At 42.8% G+C, this 25,738-nt stretch overlaps 1 protein-coding gene across 1 annotated transcript in view; it reads left to right on the top strand.

The window, feature by feature from the left end:
• The first annotated feature begins 2,514 nt into the window (after positions 1-2,514).
• Positions 2,515-25,738, top strand: part of LOC124268874 (tRNA wybutosine-synthesizing protein 2/3/4-like) — a 34,025-nt gene continuing 10,801 nt past the window's right edge. Inside the window, exons 1-8 of the mRNA XM_046703901.1 lie at positions 2,515-2,683; positions 4,141-4,332; positions 5,043-5,083; positions 8,575-8,768; positions 9,809-10,076; positions 12,469-12,594; positions 22,535-22,722; positions 23,581-23,777. Coding sequence (XP_046559857.1) covers positions 2,598-2,683; positions 4,141-4,332; positions 5,043-5,083; positions 8,575-8,768; positions 9,809-10,076; positions 12,469-12,594; positions 22,535-22,722; positions 23,581-23,777 — 1,292 coding nt within the window. The 5' untranslated portion in view covers positions 2,515-2,597. The remainder of the gene's footprint in view (positions 2,684-4,140; positions 4,333-5,042; positions 5,084-8,574; positions 8,769-9,808; positions 10,077-12,468; positions 12,595-22,534; positions 22,723-23,580; positions 23,778-25,738) is intronic.

Below are 25,738 nucleotides of genomic sequence, written 5' to 3'. Positions count from 1 at the left end.
GCAGCTATACTGGTCCCTCTGTTTGTGAAAGTGACACAGCTATACTGGTCCCTCTGTTGCTGTAAGTGACACAGCTATACTGGTCCCTCTGTTGCTGTAAGTGACGCAGCTATACTGGTCGCTCTGTTTGTGAAAGTGACACAGCTATACTGATCCCTCTGTTGCTGTAAGTGACGCAGCTATACTAGCCCCTCTGTTAGTGAAAGTGACGCAGCTATACTGGTCCCTCTGTTAGTGAAAGTGACGCAACTATACTGATCCCTCTGTTGCTGTAAGTGACACAGCTATACTGATCCCTCTGTTGCTGTAAGTGGCACGTACAGCTATACTGGTCCCTCTGTTAGTGAAAGTGACACAGCTATACTGGTCCCTCTGTTAGTGAAAGTGACGCAGCTATACTGGTCCCTCTGTTAGTGAAAGTGACACGTACAGCTATACTGATCCCTCTGTTAGTGAAAGTGACACAGCTATACTGGTCCCTCTGTTAGTGAAAGTGACGCAGCTATACTGGTCCCTCTTTTAGTGAAAGTGACACGTACAGCTATACTGATCCCTCTGTTAGTGAAAGTGACACAGCTATACTGGTCCCTCTGTTAGTGAAAGTGACGCAGCTATACTGGTCCCTCTGTTAGTGAAAGTGACACAGCTATACTGGTCCCTCTTTTAGTGAAAGTGACACGTACAGCTATACTGATCCCTCTGTTAGTGAAAGTGACACAGCTATACTGGTCCCTCTGTTAGTGAAAGTGACGCAGCTATACTGATCCCTCTGTTGCTGTAAGTGACGCAGATATACTGGTCCCTCTGTTAGTGAAAGTGACGCAGCTATACTGATCCCTCTGTTGCTGTAAGTGACACAGCTATACTGGTCCCTCTGTTAGTGAAAGTGACGCAGCTATACTGGTCCCTCTGTTAGTGAAAGTGACGCAGCTATACTGATCCCTCTGTTGCTGTAAGTGACACAGCTATACTGATCCCTCTGTTGCTGTAAGTGACACGGCTATACTGGTCCCTCTTTTAGTGAAAGTGACACAGCTATACTGGTCCCTCTTTTAGTGAAAGTGACACGTACAGCTATACTGGTCCCTCTGTTAGTGAAAGTGACACAGCTATACTGGTCCCTCTGTTAGTGAAAGTGACGCAGCTATACTGGTCCCTCTGTTAGTGAAAGTGACACGTACAGCTATACTGATCCCTCTGTTAGTGAAAGTGACACAGCTATACTGGTCCCTCTGTTAGTGAAAGTGACGCAGCTATACTGGTCCCTCTTTTAGTGAAAGTGACACGTACAGCTATACTGATCCCTCTGTTAGTGAAAGTGACACAGCTATACTGGTCCCTCTGTTAGTGAAAGTGACGCAGCTATACTGGTCCCTCTGTTAGTGAAAGTGACACAGCTATACTGGTCCCTCTTTTAGTGAAAGTGACACGTACAGCTATACCGATCCCTCTGTTAGTGAAAGTGACACAGCTATACTGGTCCCTCTGATAGTGAAAGTGACGCAGCTATACTGATCCCTCTGTTGCTGTAAGTGACACAGCTATACTGGTCCCTCTGTTGCTGTAAGTGACACAGCTATACTGGTCCCTCTTTTAGTGAAAGTGACGCAGCTATACTGGTCCCTCTTTTAGTGAAAGTAACACGTACAGCTATACTGGTCCCTCTGTTGCTGTAAGTGACGCAGCTATACTGGTCCCTCTGTTGCTGTAAGTGACGCAGCTATACTGATCCCTCTGTTGTGACGCAGCTATACTGGTCCCTCTGTTGCTGTAAGTGACGCAGCTATACTGGTCCCTCTGTTGCTGTAAGTGACGCAGCTATACTGATCCCTCTGTTGCTGTAAGTGACGCAGCTATACTGATCCCTCTGTTGCTGTAAGTGACGCAGCTATACTGGTCCCTCTGTTGCTGTAAGTGACGCAGCTATACTGGTCCCTCTGTTGCTGACGCAGCTATACTGGTCCCTCTGTTGCTGTAAGTGACGCAGCTATACTGATCCCTCTGTTTGTGAAAGTGACGCAGCTATACTGTTCGCTCTGTTGATGAAAGTGACGCAGCTATACTGGTCGGTCTGTTAGTGAAAGTGACGCAGGTATACTGGTCGCTCTGTTATTGAAAGTAACGCAGCTATACTGGTCCCTCTGTTAGTGAAAGTGACGCAGCTATACTGGTCGCTCTGTTAGTGAAAGTGACGCAGCTATACTGGTCGCTCTGTTAATGAAAGTGACGCAGCTATGCTGGTCCCTCTGTTAGTGAAAGTGACGCAGCTATACTGGTCGGTCTGTTAGTGAAAGTGACGCAGCTCTACTGGTCGCTCTGTTAGTGAAAGTGAACCATCTGTATTTGTCCCTATGTTGCTGTAAGTGACGGACTTTCTTCCTGTTAGTTATATGATACTGTCCTAAAAGCAACATTAGCTCGGCCCACATCCACTTGCCCACCATTTCGTAAAACAATCTGGATCTTTATCCGAAACAAACTATAAGAATCTATCAAAGGGAAGTAACTCTCGTTCAAGAATTTGTCCGAAGCCAAAATACGCGCCAAATTTCATTGTGGTTGTCGGCGGACGAGTTTGGGAGGGTCAGTAGTGCTGCATGAATGTTGTGAAAACTGGAAACATGAACGGTTTTAAACTATATCTGTTATCAGACATTCAGTCACCCCCTGTAGAACTGACCCGGTGAGTATGCTCAGCACGTTTGTTTTCGTAAAATCCATGAAATGTGTGTTGAAGGACGCGACCGGGAGGTCGGCCATAGGTTCAGGCCTTCGTTATCATGGGTATAGGGTAATTTTACGATGAAGGCTCGGGCAAATGTTTCTTGTTAAGTAGTAGTCTAGTAACTACAGAGAAGTAATTAGTGATCATTAGTAGTCAGTAATGAACATAGTCATTTGTCACGAGTGATATAGTGAGGTAAAATCAATGCCTGCTATGTTGTTGGAGGGTAAACAGTAAGATTGCAAGACTTGAAACCAGCAGATAACTCGCCATTCCTGCAGTCGTCTGCCAAAAAGATTTGGATAAGTGGGACAGGTACTACTCCAGCATAACCAGGTTGGGGAAACCTACCGATCGGCCTATAAAAGGCCGAACGGGATATTATAGGCCGTTCTGCCTATTTTGCTATAGGCCGATCAGGCTATATTTGACCATTATTATTAACATTTCACAAACTATCAATTTCCGCACGAAATGGTTTTATTAGATCATAGAGATGAATAGTTAATGGACCTGCTCATCTTGAAAAAAATAAGTTTTTGGATAAAATGGAAATTTATATAATGTTCAGGGAAAGATGTTTCATTTAAGAACACAATTTTGCACAGATTTTCATTTTGACAACTAAAACTGAATATCTATGTCATTAATTTTCAGTGAAAATTGTCAAAAATATTATAGTCTTATATTTAATTAGCAATTTCCAAACTCCTTTATTATGTGATGAAAATGCTCAAAAAGGGTTTGAATGAAAACCTTAGGACATCAAAACTTGAATGATGTTAATATCCTCATGCGGAAATGCACCACTTCAAATTTATTTGATAAATATCATAATTATAGGCCAATTGGCCTATAGCAAAATAGGCGGAACGGCCTGTTATATCCCGTTTGGCCTATTATAAGTCGATCGGTAGGTTTCCCCAACCTGTTAACATGCCTGGGGTCAAAGGTTTACACTACAGGAGCCACAGTCTGACGGATATATGAGCATTTAAAGCCATTTTGTTGATAATAATGAAACACAACTTTATGGATGACAACCTGTTGTTTATTGCATAAAGCAAATTTTCGATGTAGATTCTTACATCTTTATCAGGCTTAAAGCAATAAACAAGAAGTTGTTTTCAATAAAGTTGTGTGTTTCATTTTTGACTCGCCTAGAATGCTGATTAAACAATCTGTTTCAGTGTTTGTTGATGCTGAATCACTGTCCACAAGTAACATTAGTTATACATGGGATGTTTCACAAGGAAACTTTCTTATGTATATCCTTGTTCTACCGACTTCAAGTTAGCAATGTCTCTATGAATAAACTGCATCCATTGAAGTTATCAAGTCTGCAAGACTGATAGGTAAAATTCAAAACTTGATATCCTGTGCATTTCTACTTGACCTTGACACTGTGTTTGTTGCTGTTGCAGGTCTGACAGCAGTTCCTGCTTCTACAGCAGGCTGCCGGTGCCACTCCCAGACACCGTGGTGCTTTTCTCCCTGGGAAAGTTTCCAGGCGACAAAGAAACAAAGAAGTCAGGTACAGCACTTGATGTCAGCATCACCCTTGGCGATGACAGGATACAGTTTGGTTCACTAGATAAACACACAAGGTATGTGTTCAAATCCCAGTTTCACAACGAGGTGAAGTGTTAAAGTGTTTGTGTGTCATGTTTAGTTCTACACAATAATATTTACATGCATGCAGCTCAAACGTCATTGGGTAATGGTGATATGTATTGCATAATTTCCATAAATATGCCCTTTTTCTGAAGCTCAGTGTTTAAAATGAACCATAAACATTGCAGAATCATGGTCATAGTCCTGATATTAAAAGATTGAAACTTGGGTCTGTCAGTTCAGATACAGAAGAGGTCAGTTGACTCAGGATTGCCCCTCAGTCATATTTACAGCAAAGTTCCTTTAATATTTGAGAGGTATAGGTTGAAACAAACTGATCATTGTCACTGCAGCACGTCTTTCTCCTGCTAGAAATGAATTTCAAAAGTCTTCATATCTGTCTAAAATGCAGGAATGTTATAGAACATTCCTTACTAAAAGTTTATTACTGTCATATAGATTTCTGCTAACTGCTCTTGACACTGCGTGGAAATTAAGATTGGAGCATGAATGTGTTCACAGCACTTCACCCTAACACGTCCCATGCAGCACGCTCGAGGGGAGCCCTAGGCATTCTTCAAGGCTAAGCTCATTCTAATTGTGAACGTATGGCGACAAATTGTTTCAGAGAGAATTTGCCAATTCATCCCATGCATTCTTTGTGTATAATTGTTGCAACTGTATTGGCTTCCTGTTTACACAGGCTCCATGCTTTTGCTGTTGACACCATTGCGATTGTGTTCAGTGATGTAAAACTGATCCCTGTTGGAGAGGCTTTATTGATGCTGCTGTTGGATGAGACAAATTGACGTCACCAATTCTCAGCAGTGCTTTTCATAAATTATCAAGGCAATGTCCATTTAGTTTTCTTAATCAGGTGAAGAGTTATACAGGTATCCTTCACCATAATGTGGGTCTTGGGGTCCACGGATAACCATCCACATTAAAGGCCAGGTGAGGTGAAATTGGGTTTTACGTCGTGCTTGAGAATATTTCGCTCATATGACGATGTGCATGTGTGTGTATGTGTAGGTGCGGCTGCTTGTACTAGCCCAGACTGAAGTTGGTTTTATTGTGCTCGACCACTGAGATACCATGCCGCAGTGAAGCATGAATACCCCACTCAGACACATTATACTGGCTGTGAGCCAACCAGTCCTTGTTGTACCCATTAATGCCGAGAGCCAGGCAGGGACCAACCAGTACTGTATTTAACGTCTTTTGGTATGACGCGGTCGGGGATCGAACCCGCGACCTTCCGATCTCCGGGCGGACACTCTAACCACTACACCACAGAGGCAGTCTAAAGGCCAAGTAAAATCGTATATTCCATGTGCATAACAGAACTGCTATTTCGTGTATTGTGTCAAGTCAATTATGTCATATTGTCGGAGGTGAAAAGACAAAACTTTGTAAATGAACATAGATATATACGAGGGGCAATCAAAAAGTATGTAGACTCACCAAGAAAACGATACAAATGCAGTTATTTTTATGTTTTATTTTCTACATATTATCTGTCAAGCTCAAGCAATTTGGTTTTGCTATGTTCCACAGTCACTATTCCCATTTTGTTTTACCTTTTATCTTGGTACCCTCAAAAAACGCAAAATCTACAATAAATGCATCAAAAACATCAGGAAACAAAATTTGCAAGAAATATTTTGTGTGTTTGAGATTGATAGAAGTCCCCTAGAATCACACTTAGATATTCAAGTTCATAAAAAAGCAATTTGAAATTACAGTCGTTTGTTAAAGTGACTACCTTCATGTTGACTGAAAGAGCTTGTTTTAGAGACAATACCCATCCCCCTTTCAGATGACGTAATCATAAGGGCATAGCGTATTCTAATGTTTTCACTTATGCATACATGATGCCAAGGGTTCAAACTAAATACTGAATGGTCACACAAGTGTCAGCTCACAATATATTGTAAACAGTGCCAGCTTGAATATCTGAACACAATGTTTTTGAAAGATTAAAATGGGGATGTCCTTAAAAAATAGCCCCCGACTAAATATATACTACTCAAAACAAGTTAAGGCTAAAAACATTTAATAGCCATAACTACAAATATAGATAACAGTGGAATGTAGCGATCATATGACAACTCGAGCCAACATTTTATGATATCCTTAACGGGAGACAAAAACAGCAGGAATGTCAGTGATAGCTGATCAATAAGGTCAAAGTGACCTACTGTCAGAAGTGAAAATTCAAACGCCAACATTGGACTAATAACGGATGTAACAACCTCGAGTAGTAAGACAAGCAGTGCACCTCTGTCTCATACTGTTCACCAGACGTTGGAAGAAGGCTTGGGGTATTGCCTGCCATTCTGCAATGAGATACTGGGCCATTTCTGCACGGTTGTTTGGAGGGGCGTGGTTGTTACGAAGCCGACATCCTAACTCGTCCCAAGCATGTTCCATAGGGGCTAAATCTGCTGAATATGCCGGGCATTCCATGTGCTGAACATTGTTCTGTCTACGGAAGTCCGTCATAACACGGCCACGGTGTGGTCGGGCATTGTCATCTTGGAATATGGATCCGACACCGATACGTTGTAAACATGGCAAAACAAGGGGTCAGATAATCTCCCGTAGATAGCGATTTTCGGTCAGGTTACCATTAATGACATAGAGAGGTGTCCTTTGATGAAAGGAAAACTCACCCCAAACCATGACACCCCAGCCTCCATATGGCAAACGTCAGCAAACCTCCCTCCTGGACACCGACACACACAAGTTCTACCATCATTAAACTGTAGAGTAAACCTAGAATCGTCGGAGAAAAGAGCTGATGCCCACTGAGCACGTTGCCAACGAACATGGCGTCTACACCAGTTATGTCTTGCTGTCACGTTTCGCTGAAGGAGCGGTGGTCGTACTGCTGGTCGCCGTGGCCGAAGATTGTTCCTTGTCAGTCGGTTCCTGACAGTCTGATCAGATACCAGGGTACTTGTGGCAGCTCTCAGTTGGTCACGGAATTGTCTGGCAGTTACTCTACGTTGTGGGAGGGCCATATTTGCCAGTTATCGGTCTTCTCTAGGAGTTGTTGATGGAGGCCTGCCAGAACGTGGTCGATTATTCAGCATTCCACTGACAGGAAACCTGTGTCATAACCTTCCAATGACACTCTGACTCACATTTAGTCTCTGAGCCACACAGCGTTGAGGTTCGCCATCTTGAAGCCAAGCAAGAGCTCTTTCTCTGTCTGTCATGCTCAGTTGACGTCTTGCTATTGTTGAATTTCAAATGACAATAACAATGCGACAAATTACAAGTTTTATAGGGAAAATAAGCATGCACAGCACTAATCCCACGAAGAACAAGTGCAAATGTTGTTCATGATGAAACATCTTCTACAAGCGCAGTGGTGGCGCTTCTGTGAAGCACTCGATGTTTCAATTTGTTCATTTTTTACCACCCTCCCACATGATGACTATTGGCACCACGGTTATCTGCAGCCTTTATCCAGGTTCTGCAATGGTTTTGAATAAACTATCAAACACGGAATGTAAAGTTTTATTCATGCATAATGCAACCAGCCTCATCGATAACATTACATGATGACATCACATGACCCTTAACTTGTTTGGAGTAGTATAAATCAGGTAATCCAAATCCTTGACTGTTGATCATGACGGGAAGTCATCCAATACTATACTGAACATGTTTTATGTGACATTATCTGAGGGCATACCATTATCCAAGAGGTACCAAAAGACAAATCGTTTAAACTTTTTCATTTTCTGCAATTTTGTTAGAAATATTATACCCCAATTTTGTTGTGATGACAAATATCTGGTTAACCACATTACCCACACATGTGAAAGTTTGGATATGGCTTTGCTAACGATTCCTTCAAAATAAAATGGAAGCTTTTCAAACATTGGACATCGAGAATATAGTTAGGCTACATACTTTTTGATCGACCCTCGTATGTATAGGAAACTTGCAATCAAACATCTCTAGGCATGATAATTGTCGATCCTTTTGTGCTACCTCAGTACCTGTTATTCAACTAAGCCGGAACTTGCACTGTTTATTGCAATCCACACTTGACTTCGTTAGTTTACAACATGATTAACCGGGGCACAACAACAGATTTGTTGATATGCTATTTCTGATGACGCGTGATAGTTGGGCAACTTATGGGATCCATTGCGAAGAGCGTTATTGCGAGGGATGACTATTTGTCTTTGAAATTGACAATGAATTTTTGTGTGCAGATGTATTCTGTGGGAAAAGACCAAGGACACAGCAAGGCTTGAACACAACAACAGCGCTGTGTTCGCTGGCCAAGCTGTGTGTGGAAGTGCAGGGGGTTGACCACAGTGACATCAGCTGTCTCGCAACACCTACCACAGAGGAAGAGGTGGTGAAGGAGGAGAATATACAAGAAGAAAATGAAAACACACCACAGGTCAGCAAGCAAAAGGAAAAGTTTCACTGTCTCAAGAATTCATATTTGAATGTGTCCTCCCTCCTTCACCCAGCTGTGGGTCCAGTAGGTTCCATGTTGCTCATGATGCCATGTCAGGTCCAGTGTTTGTCCTGGACCTCCCTCCCTCACCCAGCTGTCGGTCCAGTAGGTTCCATGTTGCCATGTCAGGTCCAGTGTTTGTCCTGGACCTCCCTCCCTCACCCAGCTGTCGGTCCAGTAGGTTCCATGATGCCATGTCAGGTCCAGTGTTTGTCCTGGACACCCTCACCCAGCTGTTGGTCCAGTAGGTTCCATGTTGCCATGTCAGGTCCAGTGTTTGTCCTGGACCTCCCTCCCTCACCCAGCTGTCGGTCCAGTAGGTTCCATGTTGCTCATGTCAAGTCCAGTGTTTGTCCTGGACCTCCCTCACCCAGCTGTCGGTCCAGTAGTTCCATGTTGCTCATGTCAAGTCCAGTGTTTGTCCTGCACCTCCCTCACCCAGCTGTCGGTCCAGTAGGTTCCATGTGGCCATGTCATGTCCAGTGTTTGTCCTGCACCTCCCTCACCCAGCTGTCGGTCCAGTAGGTTCCATGTTGCCATGCCAGGTCCAGTGTTTGTCCTGGCCCTCCCTCCCTCACCCAGCTGTCGGTCCAGTAGGTTCCATTTTGCTCATGTCAAGTCCAGTGTTTGTCCTGCACCTCCCTCACCCAGCTGTCGGTCCAGTAGGTTCCATGTTGCCATGTCAGGTCCAGTGTTTGTCCTGGCCCTCCCTCCCTCACTCAGCTGTCGATCCAGTAGGTTCCATGTTGCTCATGTCAAGTCCAGTGTTTGTCCTGCACCTCCCTCACCCAGCTGTCGGTCCAGTAGGTTCCATGTTGCCATGTCAGGTCCAGTGTTTGTCCTGGACCTCCCTCACCCAGCTGTTGGTCCAGTAGGCTCCTGTTTTGCTGTATTAAGCTGGAACTTGCCTGATTAGAATGTAATGTTCAGTTGTTGAAAAATATTGTGTACATTGACCAAGATTTGTGATCTCATTGTAGCTGTCCACGCCATCACCACTGCCACGTAAGACAAAACAGAAAAAGAGGGGCCGTGAGAGCACAGACGGAACACCAGAAGGTCCTGCCGCACGCAAACAAAAACTCAACACCAGGATGAGGGCACTCAAGAATGAATTCAAAACTCCAAAGAAATTTGGCAAGAAGAATTCTGAAACAGTAGGAACGCCTGTACTGAATGAAAAGAATTCAGACATACTGCCCAAAACTGGACCAAGACTCTCTCGATGTAAAGATGTCTCAATTAGGGGTATGTTGCAGGTTTGGTTCAGTTTAAACTTTAAACTTCGGAATTTTAGTAGGCAGGTTTAGAAAGATAGGTCATGGTTTTGGGGGTACAACATTTCTCGGGTGCCCCCATGTGACCAGGGATTTTTCTGGCGATATCTCCAGGTTTCGGACCACATGGAAAGAGTAATATGATAAATTGGGGTAGTTTCACATGAAAAACTGTACCGTTAATAGTTCCAGGATTTATTGTTTGGCTTCAACATTTTGTGCATGCATGAAGCATGTACCACATCAATATAAACACAAACTTTGTTTCACTAACAAAAACATGTACTTACGTCAGTTTAAACAAACTGATTGATAAAAAGATCCCCTTGATATAAAGTTGCGATAAAAATAACACTGGAAATAGGTGCAGGAGCTGTTTGGTAAACAGTGTTTCTGCTGAAACTAGTCTAAGCTACATACATTCATGAAGTTTATCATGTGCCAACATGTTTAAAACTTCATTGCTGTGTGGTGTTCAGAAGAAATGTTCATGTTATTGTTGTTATTGTCCTGTAGAATGCGTAAAGTGATATATATATATATATATATATATATATATATATATATATATGCAGTAACTATTTTATCTAAATGATATTTTAAACAGTTCGTAAACATAAATATGTAAAATGACAACATGGGAGTGATAGTTCAGGCTTCACATCATCATCATCATCATTGAGCCTGAAACAAAGTACAGTGTACTCTGTCAATACCGGCATCAGTCGGGACCAAGTAAAAATGCCGGTTTTGACAGAGTGCCGGTTTAGCTAGGTTCGCTTATGACGCCTGCGCACACGGAAGTTCACTGTCGTACTGTCACTTTAGCATTAACAAGATGTTTGAATAAGAAACAAGGCAGTGTCTGAATGCACATTCATGTTGTTTAAATCAAATAAAAATGTCTGAAATCTCTTATTAAATTTCAACTGATCATATATTATCGGCAGAATTAAAATTATAAACTATTTTTCGCAATGTTATTGCAAACAACGATTCTTGTTTATGCTTGGCGGCGGGTCTACAATAGCATTGTCAAAGAGCAAAGTAGCGATGTTTCAAACATCGAGGAAATCATTAAATAAATTGAAATCAACAATAACATTCATAAAAGTTGTCAAGCGTACATATAAAATTACTATTTCCATTCTTTTGGCGATCATGCAATGTAAGTCAAGTCACTGACAAGTTACATCTCGGCTTTCACCACGATGCTTAATGTGAAAATATATCGTGAAGCATTTTGTCATAGGCCATAACCTAGCGCGATATGTCCAATCGTTCCATGATTTCACGTATAGGTAGCGATGTCTTTCTTAATATGTTCAGAATAGCATTATTTTACCCAAAACTTTCGTCTTAATCTAAAACTTTTCGTTTCACGAGGGCCGGTATCCATTTCCATAATATGATTGGCTGCTTAGGTCCGTGTCTGATTTTGACCAATCCGACCCTTATAAGCAGAGTGTAGTGAAAAAGCGTCGTTAGAAACCAATCTTTATCCAATAAAATCGCTTCTTACAAATGTGAAAATATACCGGCAAGAGTACAGTGATATTGTTGATGTTCAGAGCTTCGAGCGATACCGCCATCAAGCGATTAAGCCTCTATGTAAGTGACACGTGCCACTCACTAATTAACAAGAAACTGATTGACACTTCCCGTTTCTGAATAATCACGGGAGTCAATACCCGCGAATCAACAAAATGTAAACACTTGCTTGTTTATACAGTCAAACTGCCCACTACATGTATTAATTACTCTAGGTAAGTGTTAAGTACCACTCACTGATTAACAAGATACTGATTAACACTTCCCGTTTCTGAATAATCTCGGGAGTCACAACGAATTGTGTTGTTACATCATTTGGACCTAATTGCATCAAAGGGTTACGCCGTCTTTCATGTGCCGGTTTTTACAGATTCGTTTTCATAACAACTTGTTCGTTGGGACTGAAAAACAATGCCGATATCCTGAATAGACAGATGCCGATGTTTACAGAGGTTTCTAAATGATAATAACGTGCATTTCTGCCGGGACTGAAACTTTGTGCCGATGTAGACAGAGTGCCGGTGTTAAGAGAGGCCGGTATTGACAGAGTCCACTGTAGTTGCTATCACTGTATTACTCAAAGTGTGGCTAGAAATTTATCTGGAGTACCTTGTTCAAACTGGGATTTCTCTAGAGATTTGTTAAACATACAACGATAAGTTGCTCCGATGATAAGATGGCATGGGTTCCAACTGCCAACAATCACATGTTGATCACTTTCTAGCATCATAAGATATGTAGATGAGGCTGTGGTATCTCTCATAATCGGCACAATGTGCAAGGTTGTTTGTATGTTTGTGTTTTGTCTTCAGCTCCGAGTCCCAGCAGCCGATGGGGGTCGTCCATGTGCATGATCCACAACAACCGGGCTGTGTTGGTTGGCGGCCAGGGTGATCGGCAGCAGCTGAGCCGCGATGCAGTGTGGACGCTCGACCCAGGTACATCTATCACTTGAAATCACTAGGCTATTGATCAGGCTTGGATTGCCAAAAACAATAGATTTTTCCTTATCCTGACTCATGATCTTTTGCTTATCTCCCTTTCCTCTTCGAATGGTAGTGGAACACTTGAATCCCTTGAAGTTCCCAAAGCGGACGTATAAATACACTCACCCACGAGTTACCAGTCAGGTGACCTTCCTTACTTGTCACTCTCTCCCTTTTCGCCCAAGCGGATGGTTGGGCGAGCACTGGAGTCCTGTATATGGCATTATATCCTTTTATATTTAGGTCCTATTCTTCAAAATTAAATTACGATGTATATGGATTTGACTATTACTACTTAGAAATTAATTACATTTGAGTTGTGTTTTCATCGTTATGTAACTTTGTTTACATTTCAGGAAATCTTGCAGTGTTTGGAGGCACAGGTTATCCGTGGCTGATCCTCACCCCCAGTGCCTTCGTGCATAAAACATTTCTGGTGTCCCCCGCCGTGATGTTGCTGGAATATTGCTAAAAGCGGCGTAAAACCAAACTCAGTCAGTCAGTCAGTCAGTGCATAAAACCATGTTCTTCCAGCTTGCGCTGTACTAATTGTGTTGATTTATCAAATCTTCAATTTAATCAATATTTGTCTTATATCTATAGACGTGCCATGGATCGGGTGAGAAAGTCATCTCACGTAACGGTTGATAAAACTGGAGATCAGTCATCAAACCATATGTTGCTTGCTACTGCTGATGTACATAATATTGGTGCTATGTTTAGTGCGTTAGGGGGCCAGGAAGAGATTGTCTACATCTCAGTCAACTCCGTCTCAGACTAAGAAAAAGACGTCATCCTCTTCTACAACGCAGAAGAAGTCTACTGTTACCAGTTTGGAGGGCAAATCTACGCGTGCTAGCTCATCTACGCACGAGAAATCCTTCAACGAAGAGATTGTACCTCCTCACGAACTAGACGTTTTTGACGGCCCCCCTTTACTTCTACCTGAAGTATCTATGAGATCTACGACTCTGTCGACCTCTACTACTACGAGATTGTCCTCTACTACAGTCACAGCAGGAAGCTGTTGACGTACTACCTCTTACTTCTCGGACTGAAGTTGAGGCACATAACTTATCAGCGTTCGCGAATGCTTCATCTACACCGCAGCAGCGTCAACCTATGCAGAACTTCGACCCAGGGGAATTTATGACTCAATTCACCAACCAGATAATGGCCATGATGGAACGTAGATTCCAGGAGGAATCGAAGGCTAGGAAAAGCCTCTCCTCTACCGACACCGTGTGCGAACCCACGGGCCTGCGCGAATCTATTCCTCTTGGAACTATTCCTCAAGGCGGCGTTGGCGAAGGTCTTCACAGTCGGACGACTCTGTCATCTTGGAGGATAGAAGAGATGACTTACCTATTCTCAAATATACTTCTGCGAACCCTCAACGTTCGAGAACATTGAAGGATCCAGCCCCTACACCTAGCCGCTCTAGGTCGAGATCTCATATCTTGCACAGGCGTTCGCAAAGTTACTCACCTCAAGCCAGAGGTTCGCGAGGAGATAGATCACCTCACAGAGGTTCGCGAAGAGATGTATCCACAGATAGAGGTTCGCGGAGAGAACACTCTCAAGATAGACGTTCGCAGGTGGATGAATTGTTGAGACCTAGCTCTAATAATCAGGAGACTTCGGACTTGCAAACGGACTTCATCTTCCCAGACTGGGAATGGATTGCTAATGGGTTGAACTTGGAGTCTCCTTCTAAGGATAAAGATGAAGTCTACACTTATATGATGCGTAACGATGACTTCGACTCCGTCACAATCCCTCTGATTGAACCTATATCCAAGGTACCTTCTAACCTAAGAGCAGCTTTGAGAAAGCTACAGACATCTACAAGGTTCGAGAACTCTCAGATCTACAGGCAGATAACAGCAATGCAGACATCCACAGGGTTTGCAAACCCTTACATCAACAGAACGGTTACAGCCTGCACAACTCTACAACCTGCACAAACCTTGTACCTGTATAATTTCAGTTTCGGACGGCAACCTACTTGATGATAGGAATCACTTCATCTATACGGATGCTGAGGTCTTATACCGGGTAGCAGATGACCTGCGGATATTGTCATTCACTCACTAACTCCAACCCAACAGAGACGTACTGCATATACGCTGATGACTTCGACTCCAATATGATATCACCTATGGTCCACGTCAGACAACGCCTCCCACTGACAGAGCAGGCTCCAGCATGTTTTCTGATTTGTAAACAAACCCGTGGTGCGGGGGAATACACGGCCTGTTATCATCATGAGAATCTAATAGATGTCTAACCTTGACAGCAGGATAAACGATGTTTATTTTGGAAGTTCTCACTGATAAAATTCGGTATGAGTACCTGTCCCCTGCGATGCTACACTGGAGCCAGCCGTGCTGTAAATAGACAACGCTTCGATGTCAACACAGATCGCCTGCGTGTATAAGGGGAAGAATGATGTATCATCACTGCAATCAGAGGTTAGCACTTCCAATGGAACGTCCTACCGTTTGGAATATCGTCGGCTCTATGATTATTCATACGAACAACCAAGCCTGTCGGCACCTATCTGCAGCACCAAGGTCTACGCAGTGCCGGTTATCTGGACTACGGCATACAGGTTCTTCAGAGTGCCAATCAACTCAGACAGCAGCTGAACTTCACAATTAAGTTGCTCACGCAACTAGGATGGCTAGTGAACCTGATGAAGATTGGAGTTAGAATCAAACAAGATCTTCAATTGCTGGGAATAAGAATTATCACAACACAGAATCGAATTGTGGTCCCAGAAGATCGTTGGGTCAAGATACAAGCCATGATTCAACAAGCAGTCATCTCTCTGTTAACACTACGAACATGGCAATGTCTACTCGGTCTACTAACCTCTGCGCAGGACTTGACTCGCACAGGAAGGTTACAACTAAGACCGCTGCAACGGTTCCTGATGAAACATTCAGACAGTGTCGACCCTATCTTGCTGCCGGAAAACCTCAAGAGGTATCTACTGTGGTGGACACACAGGTCGAACGTTTGTGAAGGGACCTATTTACAAGAGCCGGCCTTCAACACACATCTCTACGCAGACGCCTCGATGCAAGGATGGGGTGCGCATCTCAACGATCAAGTGGCGTCAGGAGAGTTGTCCAAAATAGAACAGCAGCTGTACATCAATCTGCTAGAGATGAAAGCAGTGATCAATGCCTTACAGCTATGGTCGAGCTTGCTGAACAACAAAATGCTGATGATCCACACGGATAACTCTACAGTGGCGTTCTCCATAAACCGGCAAGTATCCACAAAGTCTCCAAGCCTTTTGCAGCTCACATTCCAGTTGTTCCAGATCACACAGGAAGCAAACATCTGGATAAAGGCGTGTCACATACCCGGAGCAAAGAACGTACTGGCAGACGTTCTCGTAAGACCACTACACCCGTCACCTATGGAATGGATGCTCCATCCAGAAGCGTTTCCGAACATAAGAGAGATAGGATCCCCTTGCATAGACCTGTTTGCCACGAGGGTCAACAAACAACTACAGACGTTTGTCTCGCAAGTTCCAGATCCTCAAGCCTGGGCAACAGATGCACTGAGCATGTCGTGGGAAGGATTAAACTGCTACGCTTTTCCACCCCCGATACTACTGCCAAAAGTACTGTTCATGATCACACAGACTAAGACGCTACAACTGACTTTGGTCGCGCTCTACTAGCCAGGGAGAGCATGGTTCCCAGACCTAATAGAAGATCTCGGAAACCCAGTAATCAAATTACCAGATTGGCCAAACCTTCGAATACATCCGCACACCAAGACAGTCCACGGAAACCAAGAGTGTTCCAGTGACACGTGTGGACCGTATCAAAACATGCTTGAAGAAAAGAGGATACTCCGCCAAGGCAGCCAAAGCAGTAATGCTAGCGTTACGCAGATCGACTTGCAACCTATATGACGACAAATGGCTGAAGTTTGAGACTTACGCAAGGTGGAAAGGCTTCACAGCGATGATAACCACTCATCCTCAAGTGGCGGAATATTTATGTCATCTGAGACAGACCAGACATCTGAAGGTTCGACACTATCTACATACATGAAAACAGGCATCAAGTTGATGAAAGTACCAGAATTACTTGCTCTGCTGAGATCTTTTAAGCTGGAGTACCAGCAAAAGAAATTCAGTGCTCCAGCCTGGGATCTAAATGTAATTCTACGTCATCTTACGAGTGATGTTTACGAACCTCGATTACGCTCGAGCTGCTAACACTAGGGCTGCAACGAATACACTATGTGGTGAATATGATACGTATCATGAATACAGTCAGGCCGCGGTAATCCGGACCTCGTTAATCCGAATCCACCGACTTCCGAACGCTACTCACTGGGCACCAAATCATCTGCCTATATATTGTATATAATTGACACCTCGTTAGTCCGATGATTCAGCTTCCGCCTCCGAACGCTGGTCAGTCGGAACGGATTGGACTAATTAAGTTGTAAACAGCTGCGTTAATCCGAACGATTGAAGTTGACCGCGCTGCTGACTTGTCCACCCAAAGTGACATGTTGTTTGTTTAGTGACTTAGCGACTCATCCCTTTGATCCCTTTATCATAAGTGATAGGGAAATTTCGACGACCACGCTGTTTTGGGAAAGACTTCAATCCAGAAACATATGCTCGGTACCGTTTCAACACGAATTAAACTTATAAAGTATTTTTCACAATGTTATTGAAAACAACGATTCTCGGACACATGCTTCGGCAGCGGGGCCACAATAACATTGTCAAAGAGCAAAGTAACGATGTTTCGAGGAATTCATTAAATAAATTGAATAAACTAATGAATAAAATCAACAAAATATATACATGAAGGTCATAACCTAGCACGATACGTCCAATAAATTCCATGATTTACGTATAGGTAGCGATTTCTTGCTTAATATGTTCAAAATAGCATTACTTTACCCAAAACTTTCGTCTAAATCTAAAAGTTTTCATTTACGAGGACGATATCCATTGCCGTAATATGATTGGCTGCCTTAGGTCACGTGTCTGATTTTGACCAATCACGACCCGTATAGCAGACTGTAGCGAAAAAGCGTCATTAGAAACCAATTTTTATCCAACAACTGTGAACATACTCTCGGCAAGGGTTCAGTGATGTTGATGTTCAGAGCTTTCGAAAGATACCCGACATCAAACGATTCGCCTCCCATGTTATTCATACGGCGCTTCCAAAACGGAGGTATTTTCTGTTGTTATGTCATGTTACCGAGCGGAAAGCCACAGATATCGGGAAATAGGCGACCATACATATTACTTAAGAAATCTTTTTATAATAATTTTCTGATGACGTAAAAATGAAAATATAAAAGAAAAAGGCACTGGCATGTTATGACATGTCACAAATGTAAAAAAAATCGCCATAGTTTTTGCTTCTTTCGTGGTTTATCTGGACGTTATATTTTCCTTCATAAACATAGGCTTCATCTATGACCTCAGAGTCTCGATAGTAAGGAAAGATATCAAGGGGAAGTAACTCGGTGCATATACTGTGGTTTCAGCAGTCCGAACGTTTCACTATCCGAACGTTTTTTTAAAAAAAACAAAGTGTTCGTATTAACGAGGTCTGACTGTATTGGGTAACGAATACAAATAATTATTCACGAATACAATATTGTAGTTAAGTGATTGACGTACAATATGGAATGCCCATATTGACAGTTTTGATTTGTCACAGCAATCACCAATAATCTCAAGACACTCAAATTTGGTATGTAATAGCTATAGTTGACAGTACCATGTGCGGCCTTGGCAAACTAACATGACTTGCGCTACTGCAAGGCTAATACATATTCCATTCTTGCATATCTCACTTTCCAAAAGTACACAAGGGTTCAAGTAAAATGTGCTCCCTTAAAAAAATCGTAAATATTCGTTAATATTCGGTTTTGGTGACCACGAATAACGAATTGAATTCATGAAGGGCTACGGTTCGATTCACCGAATATGCAAGTGATTCGTTACAGCCTTAGCTAACACAGAAGACGCTGTTCCTGCTTGCGTTAGCCACGGCAGCTCGAATATCGGAGATACATGCGCTGGACTTTGGTCGAACCACATTCGACAGACGGCAACATAATGCAGTTCATCTAGGACTTAGATAGGACTTAGATGGGACTTTATTGCCAAGAACCAGCTACCTGGTGAACCAGATAGACAGTTCCACGTACCAGCGCTGTCTACAGTCCTCGGTCCACATGATATAGAGGTCTTATCCTTGTGTCCAGTCAGTGTCCAGTCAGAGCAGCTTCAAAAGACTGAGACGGGGAGACAAAAATTCAAGCCACTGTTCATCCCATATCGTTCTGGATGAGAGCCGTTATATTGAGAGCCTATAAAGCAGCAGGACTAGAACCTCCTAGAGCTTCCAACCCACACGAAGTCAGAGCACTGGAGTCAACACTGGCTCTGCACAGAAATTGCTCTATACCAACAATAATGGAGGGCTGCTTCTGGAAGTCAGACACGGTGTTTGCCATCCACTACCTCCGAGACATAGCCACTGAATACATCTCAGGCATTGACCAATTTGGGCCTCTCGTTGTAGCACAGCAACTAACGGTTCCTCAAAGGCGCTGAGTTGGAAAATCTCACCCTTTATCACGTTGACTTGTTGATAAGGAAAAGTACTAGTTTGAAAGTCCATGCGCACAGTCTAAGACAGGCTAGCATGAGTGATTAAAGATCCTGTACGGGTAAAGATCTTACCTGTACGTGAAGGGGTCGCAACTCATTTATGATAAAGATCTTATCATAATCTATGGGTTGTTATGAGATATTTAGTAATAGGAAGGTACTAGTTTATCTGTAGCCACATGAATCAACATGATTCAACTTGTCTGAGATTGAAGTAAGACAAGAAAGTGTTGTTTTGTTTGTTTTGTTTGTTTGTTTTTCTCAAACCACCCCCCACCCCGAGTTATAACGGAAGTTGGAAGAATAGGATCATGGAATTGCTGTTCGCAGTTCCCATGTGGGGGATACAGGACGTATCTAAGGACAGCTGTTGCATCCAGTGGCTTGACCCACCACCAATCTGTCGGATTCTATAAGCAAAAGATCATGAGTCAGGATAATGAAAAATATGTAATATTTAAAGGAAAATTGATATTTTATACTTATCCTGACTCATGACGAGAAGCCCTCCCAACTTCCCTGTTGAAGACACTTGAGATTTCACAGCAGATCCAAGTGCATGGGCAGAAAATCAGGAGAGAGTGACAAGTAAGGAAGGTCACCTGACTGGTTTGCGAGGGAAAGGGCAAAGGGAGGTAACTAGTGGGTGAGTGTATTTATACGTCTGCTTCGGGAACTTCAAAGGATTCAAGTGTTCCACTACAGTCCGTTTGAGTCAGAAAGGCAAACTTTATCATTGTACAAAATTGCCACAAAAATAAAAATAGTACACATGTTTATCATTTACTAATACCCAACAACTTTCTGATATTTTAATATTTTCCGGACTCCACCAAAAAGTTGTTTAAGAAACTATCATCATTGAAAACACAAAAGTTGTTATCTGTCGCAGCGGGCCGAAACCGCAGAAACGGAACAGCCAGTCATGGCGGGGTACATCTCAAAATCTATTCCGGGAGACCTGTCGGTTCCTCGTCTGTCGTAGTGTCATAGTCTCGACTTAAAGGGATGACAAGTGGTGCCACAGTTGCCTGTTGTAAGCCATCCCGAGACCAGTAACCTTGTTCAATGACGTTAGCTACCTTGTTGACAGTTTTGCCAAGTTTCAGTCGTGATTTTGTTAAGGGATTCCTTAACCAAAACCTCTACGTCACGTAATCTAAAAGTTGTGTTTGATCTGGCAACATCTCCTTTGACAATACCCCAAAATCATTTCAATGGGGTTAAGGTCACAGTGATAGGGTGGAAGTCCCAGAATATCGTGACCCTTACTTTTTATGTAACTGTCAACTTTGTAGAAAGGCTCACCTTTGTGGGTTTTTATGATCTCATATAGCTGAGGCTTCGTTGCCTTTGAAGGGCGTGCGATCTGAAATTTGTGGAGCCATGATATCATATCACCTTTCGACTGTTCAATGTCAGGGCTTTACTGTCGGGGTCCTGCACGCTATGGTACGGGGCAATGTCCATTACGATAAAAGACATCTCTGGTAGAGCTGGTACCAACTTGTTTTTAACCCAATCGAGGAAAACCGCACCATTCATCTCGGAATTGTAGTCTCTGTTGTCTGTGGACTTTGCCCTGAATACCAAGTCGCAGCCTGGGAGGAAGCCTTTGCTGTAGCAACCAGCATGGAGAATGATTAGTCTCTCTCCTTTCCCTAGAGGCAGCTTTCTACGTGACCCCTTATCACCCCCATCAGGTACCCACTGACTACTGGCAGTGTGCGAAGCATTGACTCAGGTCTCGTCCAAGTACACTGGCTCGAACCCTTCCTCGCACTTCTTCTTTATAACCCTGAGAAAATTATTTCTCAAGTGAACGATATCAGGGCGTTCACAGAGTACTGACCTATTCTCCCCCGAAATTTTCTTACAACGATACCCGAAAGAGTGTAAGAGTCGCCAGAGTGTGTACTTTGATACTCTGAGGTTGTGTTCTTGCTTCGAATGCTTTTTAAAAATTTTCAGCGACATGTAATTGTTTTGAGAAACGAGCTTGTTGATAGACTACCTTACAAGGTTCTTTTGCAAGTTGTCCAGATGTTTTAATTTGTGATTTTGACACAACCCCTACCTGCTTCGCATCACCCTCACAATGTTTGTGTTCCAGAACATTTGTCAGTACCCTTGCTGATACTCCTAAAGCTTTTGCTGCCTGCTTACGGAATTTATTAATGGCATAAAATGGTTTGCCCCTTTTGGCTTCAGCACAGAAAAAATCGTACACTTTAATCATCAACTGTTTCATGTCAGCATTCAACTTCATTTTTCATCAGGCATGTGTATCCCGTGCATGACGAGATAGTGGTATTAGTAAATGATAAACATGTGTACTACTTATATTTATGTGGCAGTTTTGTACAATGATAAAATTTGCAATCTATCAGTCCATTTCTGACTCAAACGGACTGTACCATTCGAAGAGGAAAGGGAGATAAGCAAAAGATCATGAGTCAGGATAAGTATAAAATATCAATTTTACTTTAAAAATTACATATTTAAAGAAATTAAAGCTATTTGTCTGCCTTGTGCAGAGGTGTTTGAGGCATCTCTGTGCTTGTCATCTCTAACTAACACTTGTGTAATAGTTCACGGTTCAGACTCTCCCCATTGTTTATTACACTCTGACATTATGTGGAGCACATCAGTTCTAGCATCCAGGCAGAGATGCCAACCACTCCGATTTTGGAGGAGTTACTCCGATTTTCAAATACAAAATCCACACTCAGATTTGTCTATAAAAACTCCGATTTTTTAGAAAATACAAATATGTTTTTAAATTTAGAATGTTTGAAAGAATTTTTGTAATTTGTTCATTTGAGTTAAAAATTATCTGGTTAAGTATGTCCAGAGATTGCACATGTCCAGGCTAAATCTAAAGATTTCCATAGGGGAGGCCCCCCAGACCCTACCGTCAAACGCTCTCACGCTCACCCCCAACTCGCACCTTCAGGGCTGGGGAATCGCGTTTAGCAAGGCATGACTCCACTTTCATGTGATCCAGGGTTGGCATCTCTGTCCAGGCTATGCTGTGTTGTGATCAGCTGAATCACGCCAGGTAACTGTCCACAGTCACATAGCAGAATCTGGCTAGGTGTGGTTTTACACACTTTCTCCATGAATAACCCATCATCTGACTGCCACCATGCGCCTATGTTCAAGCTTCCATCGTTGAGTGTTTGTGTAGTTCCTGTTGTGTTGCAGACACCAGACGGTGGCGGTCACCTGAGTTGACGCTAGAGGGTCAGAAGACTGAGTACCGTATGGGACACAGCGCCACCTACGACCCCACCGCTCGCTGTATATATGTGTATGGTGGATCGAAAAACCTCAAGTGGTTCCATGATGTGCATATGTTGGATGTGGACGAGTGGAAGTGGCAGCTGATTAAGGTGATTGATCAGTGTTAACATGTCAGGATTTCACTTAAGAAATACAGTTCGCTCTACCACCATGTATAGTGTAAAAAAGCACACTTTCGCCCTGAACTATCTCGGGAGAGAGAACAAAGTCTTTACCTGTCCGATTATGTTTTCAAGATGACAAAATGTACTGGGAAAATTGTCAGTTCATAGAGTTTATACCATGTACACCAGATATGGAGTTTATACCATGTACACCTAATATAGAGTTTATACCATGTACACCAGATATAGCGTTTATACCATGTACACCAGATGTAGAGTTTATACCGTGTACACCAGATATAGAGTTTATACCGTATACACCAGATGTAGAGTTTATACCGTATACACCAGATGTAGAGTTTATACCATGTACACCAGATGTAGAGTTTATACCATGTACACCTAATATAGTTTATACTTCCAGGAATCTTTAAGATAAATTCAATCATGACTTGGAACGAGCTTGTAGTGCTTATGAAATGTAACAAACAAAACCAACCTTGTGAAAAATACTGTCAATTCAACCAAGTGTTCCTAAATTGTGTTCGATTATGAGAAAACATGATCGATTGCTTGGTCGTTAAGTCACTGCAACCAATCTTTGATTATTTCAATCAATTGGTTTCATGTCAGAATGTTAACAGTCAAAAGGTGAAATGTTTATGACTACTAATATAGATCATAGATATGTATGATTTTAACTTATCATATTTAAATGATTGATTGAAGTAACTGACCAAATATGCAAAGCCTTTTTGACAGTTTCAACTTTCAGCTTGAGTGGACATACCTTACTGCAGTATATCGCCAAGGTCATGTATAAAACCTTGCTTACTTCCACAGGTTAATGGCAAAGCCCCGACAAGATCATACCACAGTGCAACCTTGTACCGCCATGAGCTGTGGATATTTGGTGGAGTGTACCCCCGGCCAGACCCTAACCCTGACGGTTGCAGTAATGAGATCCACATCTTCAGCCCTGTGATGGAGAACTGGTATTGCCCCATTGTCACTGGTGACAAACCAGCACCTCGCTCAGGGTAGGTGATGACAGTATCCAGCTCTGACCCTGACCCTATCCCAAAGTGGGTGGGGTGGTGTCAGTTTGTGTAGGATGGGGTGTTGTGGTGTTCAGTGTGTTGTGGTGTTGTGTTCAGTGTGTTGTGGTGGTGTTCAGTGTGTTGTGGTGTTCAGTGTGTTGTGGTGGTGTTCAGTGTGTTGTGGTGGTGTTCAGTGTGTTGTGGTGGTATTCAGCGTGTGGTGTTCAATGTGCTGTGGTGGTGTTCAATGTGCTGTGTTCAGTGTGTTGTGGTGGTGTTCAGTGTGTTGTGTTCAGTGTGTTGTGGTGGTGTTCAGTGTGTTGTGTTCAGTGTGTTGTGGTGGTGTTCAGTGTGTTGTGTTCAGTGTGTTGTGGTGGTGTTCAGTGTGTTGTGTTCAGTGTTGTGGTGGTGTTCAGTGTGTTGTGGTGTTCAGTATGTTGTTGTGGTGTTCAGTATGTTGTGGTGTTCAGTGTGTTGTGGTGGTGTTCAGTGTGTTGTGTTCAGTATGTTGTGGTGTTCAGTATGTTGTGGTGTTCAGTGTGTTGTGGTGGTGTTCAGTGTGTTGTGTTCAGTATGTTGTGGTGTTCAGTATGTTGTTGTGGTGTAGAGTGTGTTGTGTTCAGTGTGTTGTGGTTGTGGTGTTCAGTTCGTTGTGTTCAGTGTGTTGTGGTTGTTGTGTTCAGTGTTGTGGTGGTGTTCAGTGTGTTGTTGTGTTCAGTGTGTTGTTGTGTTCAGTGTGTTGTAGTGTTCAGTGTGTTGTTGTGTTCAGTGTGTTGTGGTGGTGTTCAGTGTGTTGTTGTGTTCAGTGTGTTGTAGTGTTCAGTGTGTTGTGGTGTTCAGTATGTTGTGGTGTTGTGTTCAGTGTGTTGTGTTCAGTATGTTGTGGTGGTGTTCAGTGTGTTGTTGTGTTCAGTGTGGTGTTGTGTTCAGTGTGTTGTGGTGGTGTTCAGTGTGTTGTTGTGTTCAGTGTGTTGTAGTGTTCAGTGTGTTGTGGTGTTCAGTATGTTGTGGTGTTGTGTTCAGTGTGTTGTGTTCAGTATGTTGTGGTGTTCAGTGTGTTGTGGTGTTCAGTGTGTTGTGTTCAGTATGTTGTGGTGGTGTTCAGTGTGTTGTGATTGTGGTGTTCAGTATGTTGTGTTCAGTATGTTGTTGTGGTGTTCAGTATGTTGTTGTGTTGTGTTCAGTGTGTTGTGTTCAGTATGTTGTGGTGGTGTTCAGTATGTTGTGTTCAGTGTGTTGTGGTGGTGTTCAGTATGTTGTTGTGGTGTTCAGTGTGTTGTGTTCAGTATGTTGTGGTGTTCAGTATGTTGTGTTCAGTATGTTGTGGTGTTCAGTATGTTGTGTTCAGTGTGTTGTGGTGTTCAGTATGTTGTGTTCAGTATGTTGTTGTGGTGGTGTTCAGTGTGTTGTGGTGTTCAGTATGTTGTGTTCAGTGTGTTGTGGTGTTCAGTATGTTGTGTTCAGAGTGTTGTGTTATGTTCTGTGATGTTGATGTATATCCTGCAGGTGAAGGGTTTTCTAATAGCTCTACAGACATGTGTATTTTTCCTTATCCTGACTCATGCTCTTTTGCTTGTCTTCTTCTTCTTGTGAACATAGTGGAACACTTGTATCTCCTTATTTGAAGCTCCCTTCAAAATAAAATCACTAATTGGTACTCACCACGAGTTGCTCCCCTTTGTTTCCCCTGGCGGGAAAGGTGTCGCCACCCTCTGGCCATGTGCTCCACTCTCTCCTTCTTCGCCCAGTGAGCAGGATGTGAGAGCGCCTTGTGTCTCCTTACACACATATCCTTTGATAATCTCTTAGTTTTTACCTCTCATAGGTTACTATAGAGGTATAGCTAGTATCCTTTACTATTTGTATTGATTAATTATCGTGATTTCTACTGTTTATTCACGTGTATTCGCGGATTGTTCAGCTAGCTTTACGCTCATGAAAATCTGTAACGATTTGTAGAT

This window comes from Haliotis rubra, unplaced genomic scaffold (assembly GCF_003918875.1).
Source record: "Haliotis rubra isolate DU_JTF1 unplaced genomic scaffold, ASM391887v1 Scf140, whole genome shotgun sequence".
NCBI lineage: Eukaryota > Metazoa > Mollusca > Gastropoda > Lepetellida > Haliotidae > Haliotis > Haliotis rubra.
The sequence above is the reverse complement of the archived record's forward strand: the minus strand, read 5'-3'. Positions and strand labels throughout refer to the sequence as shown.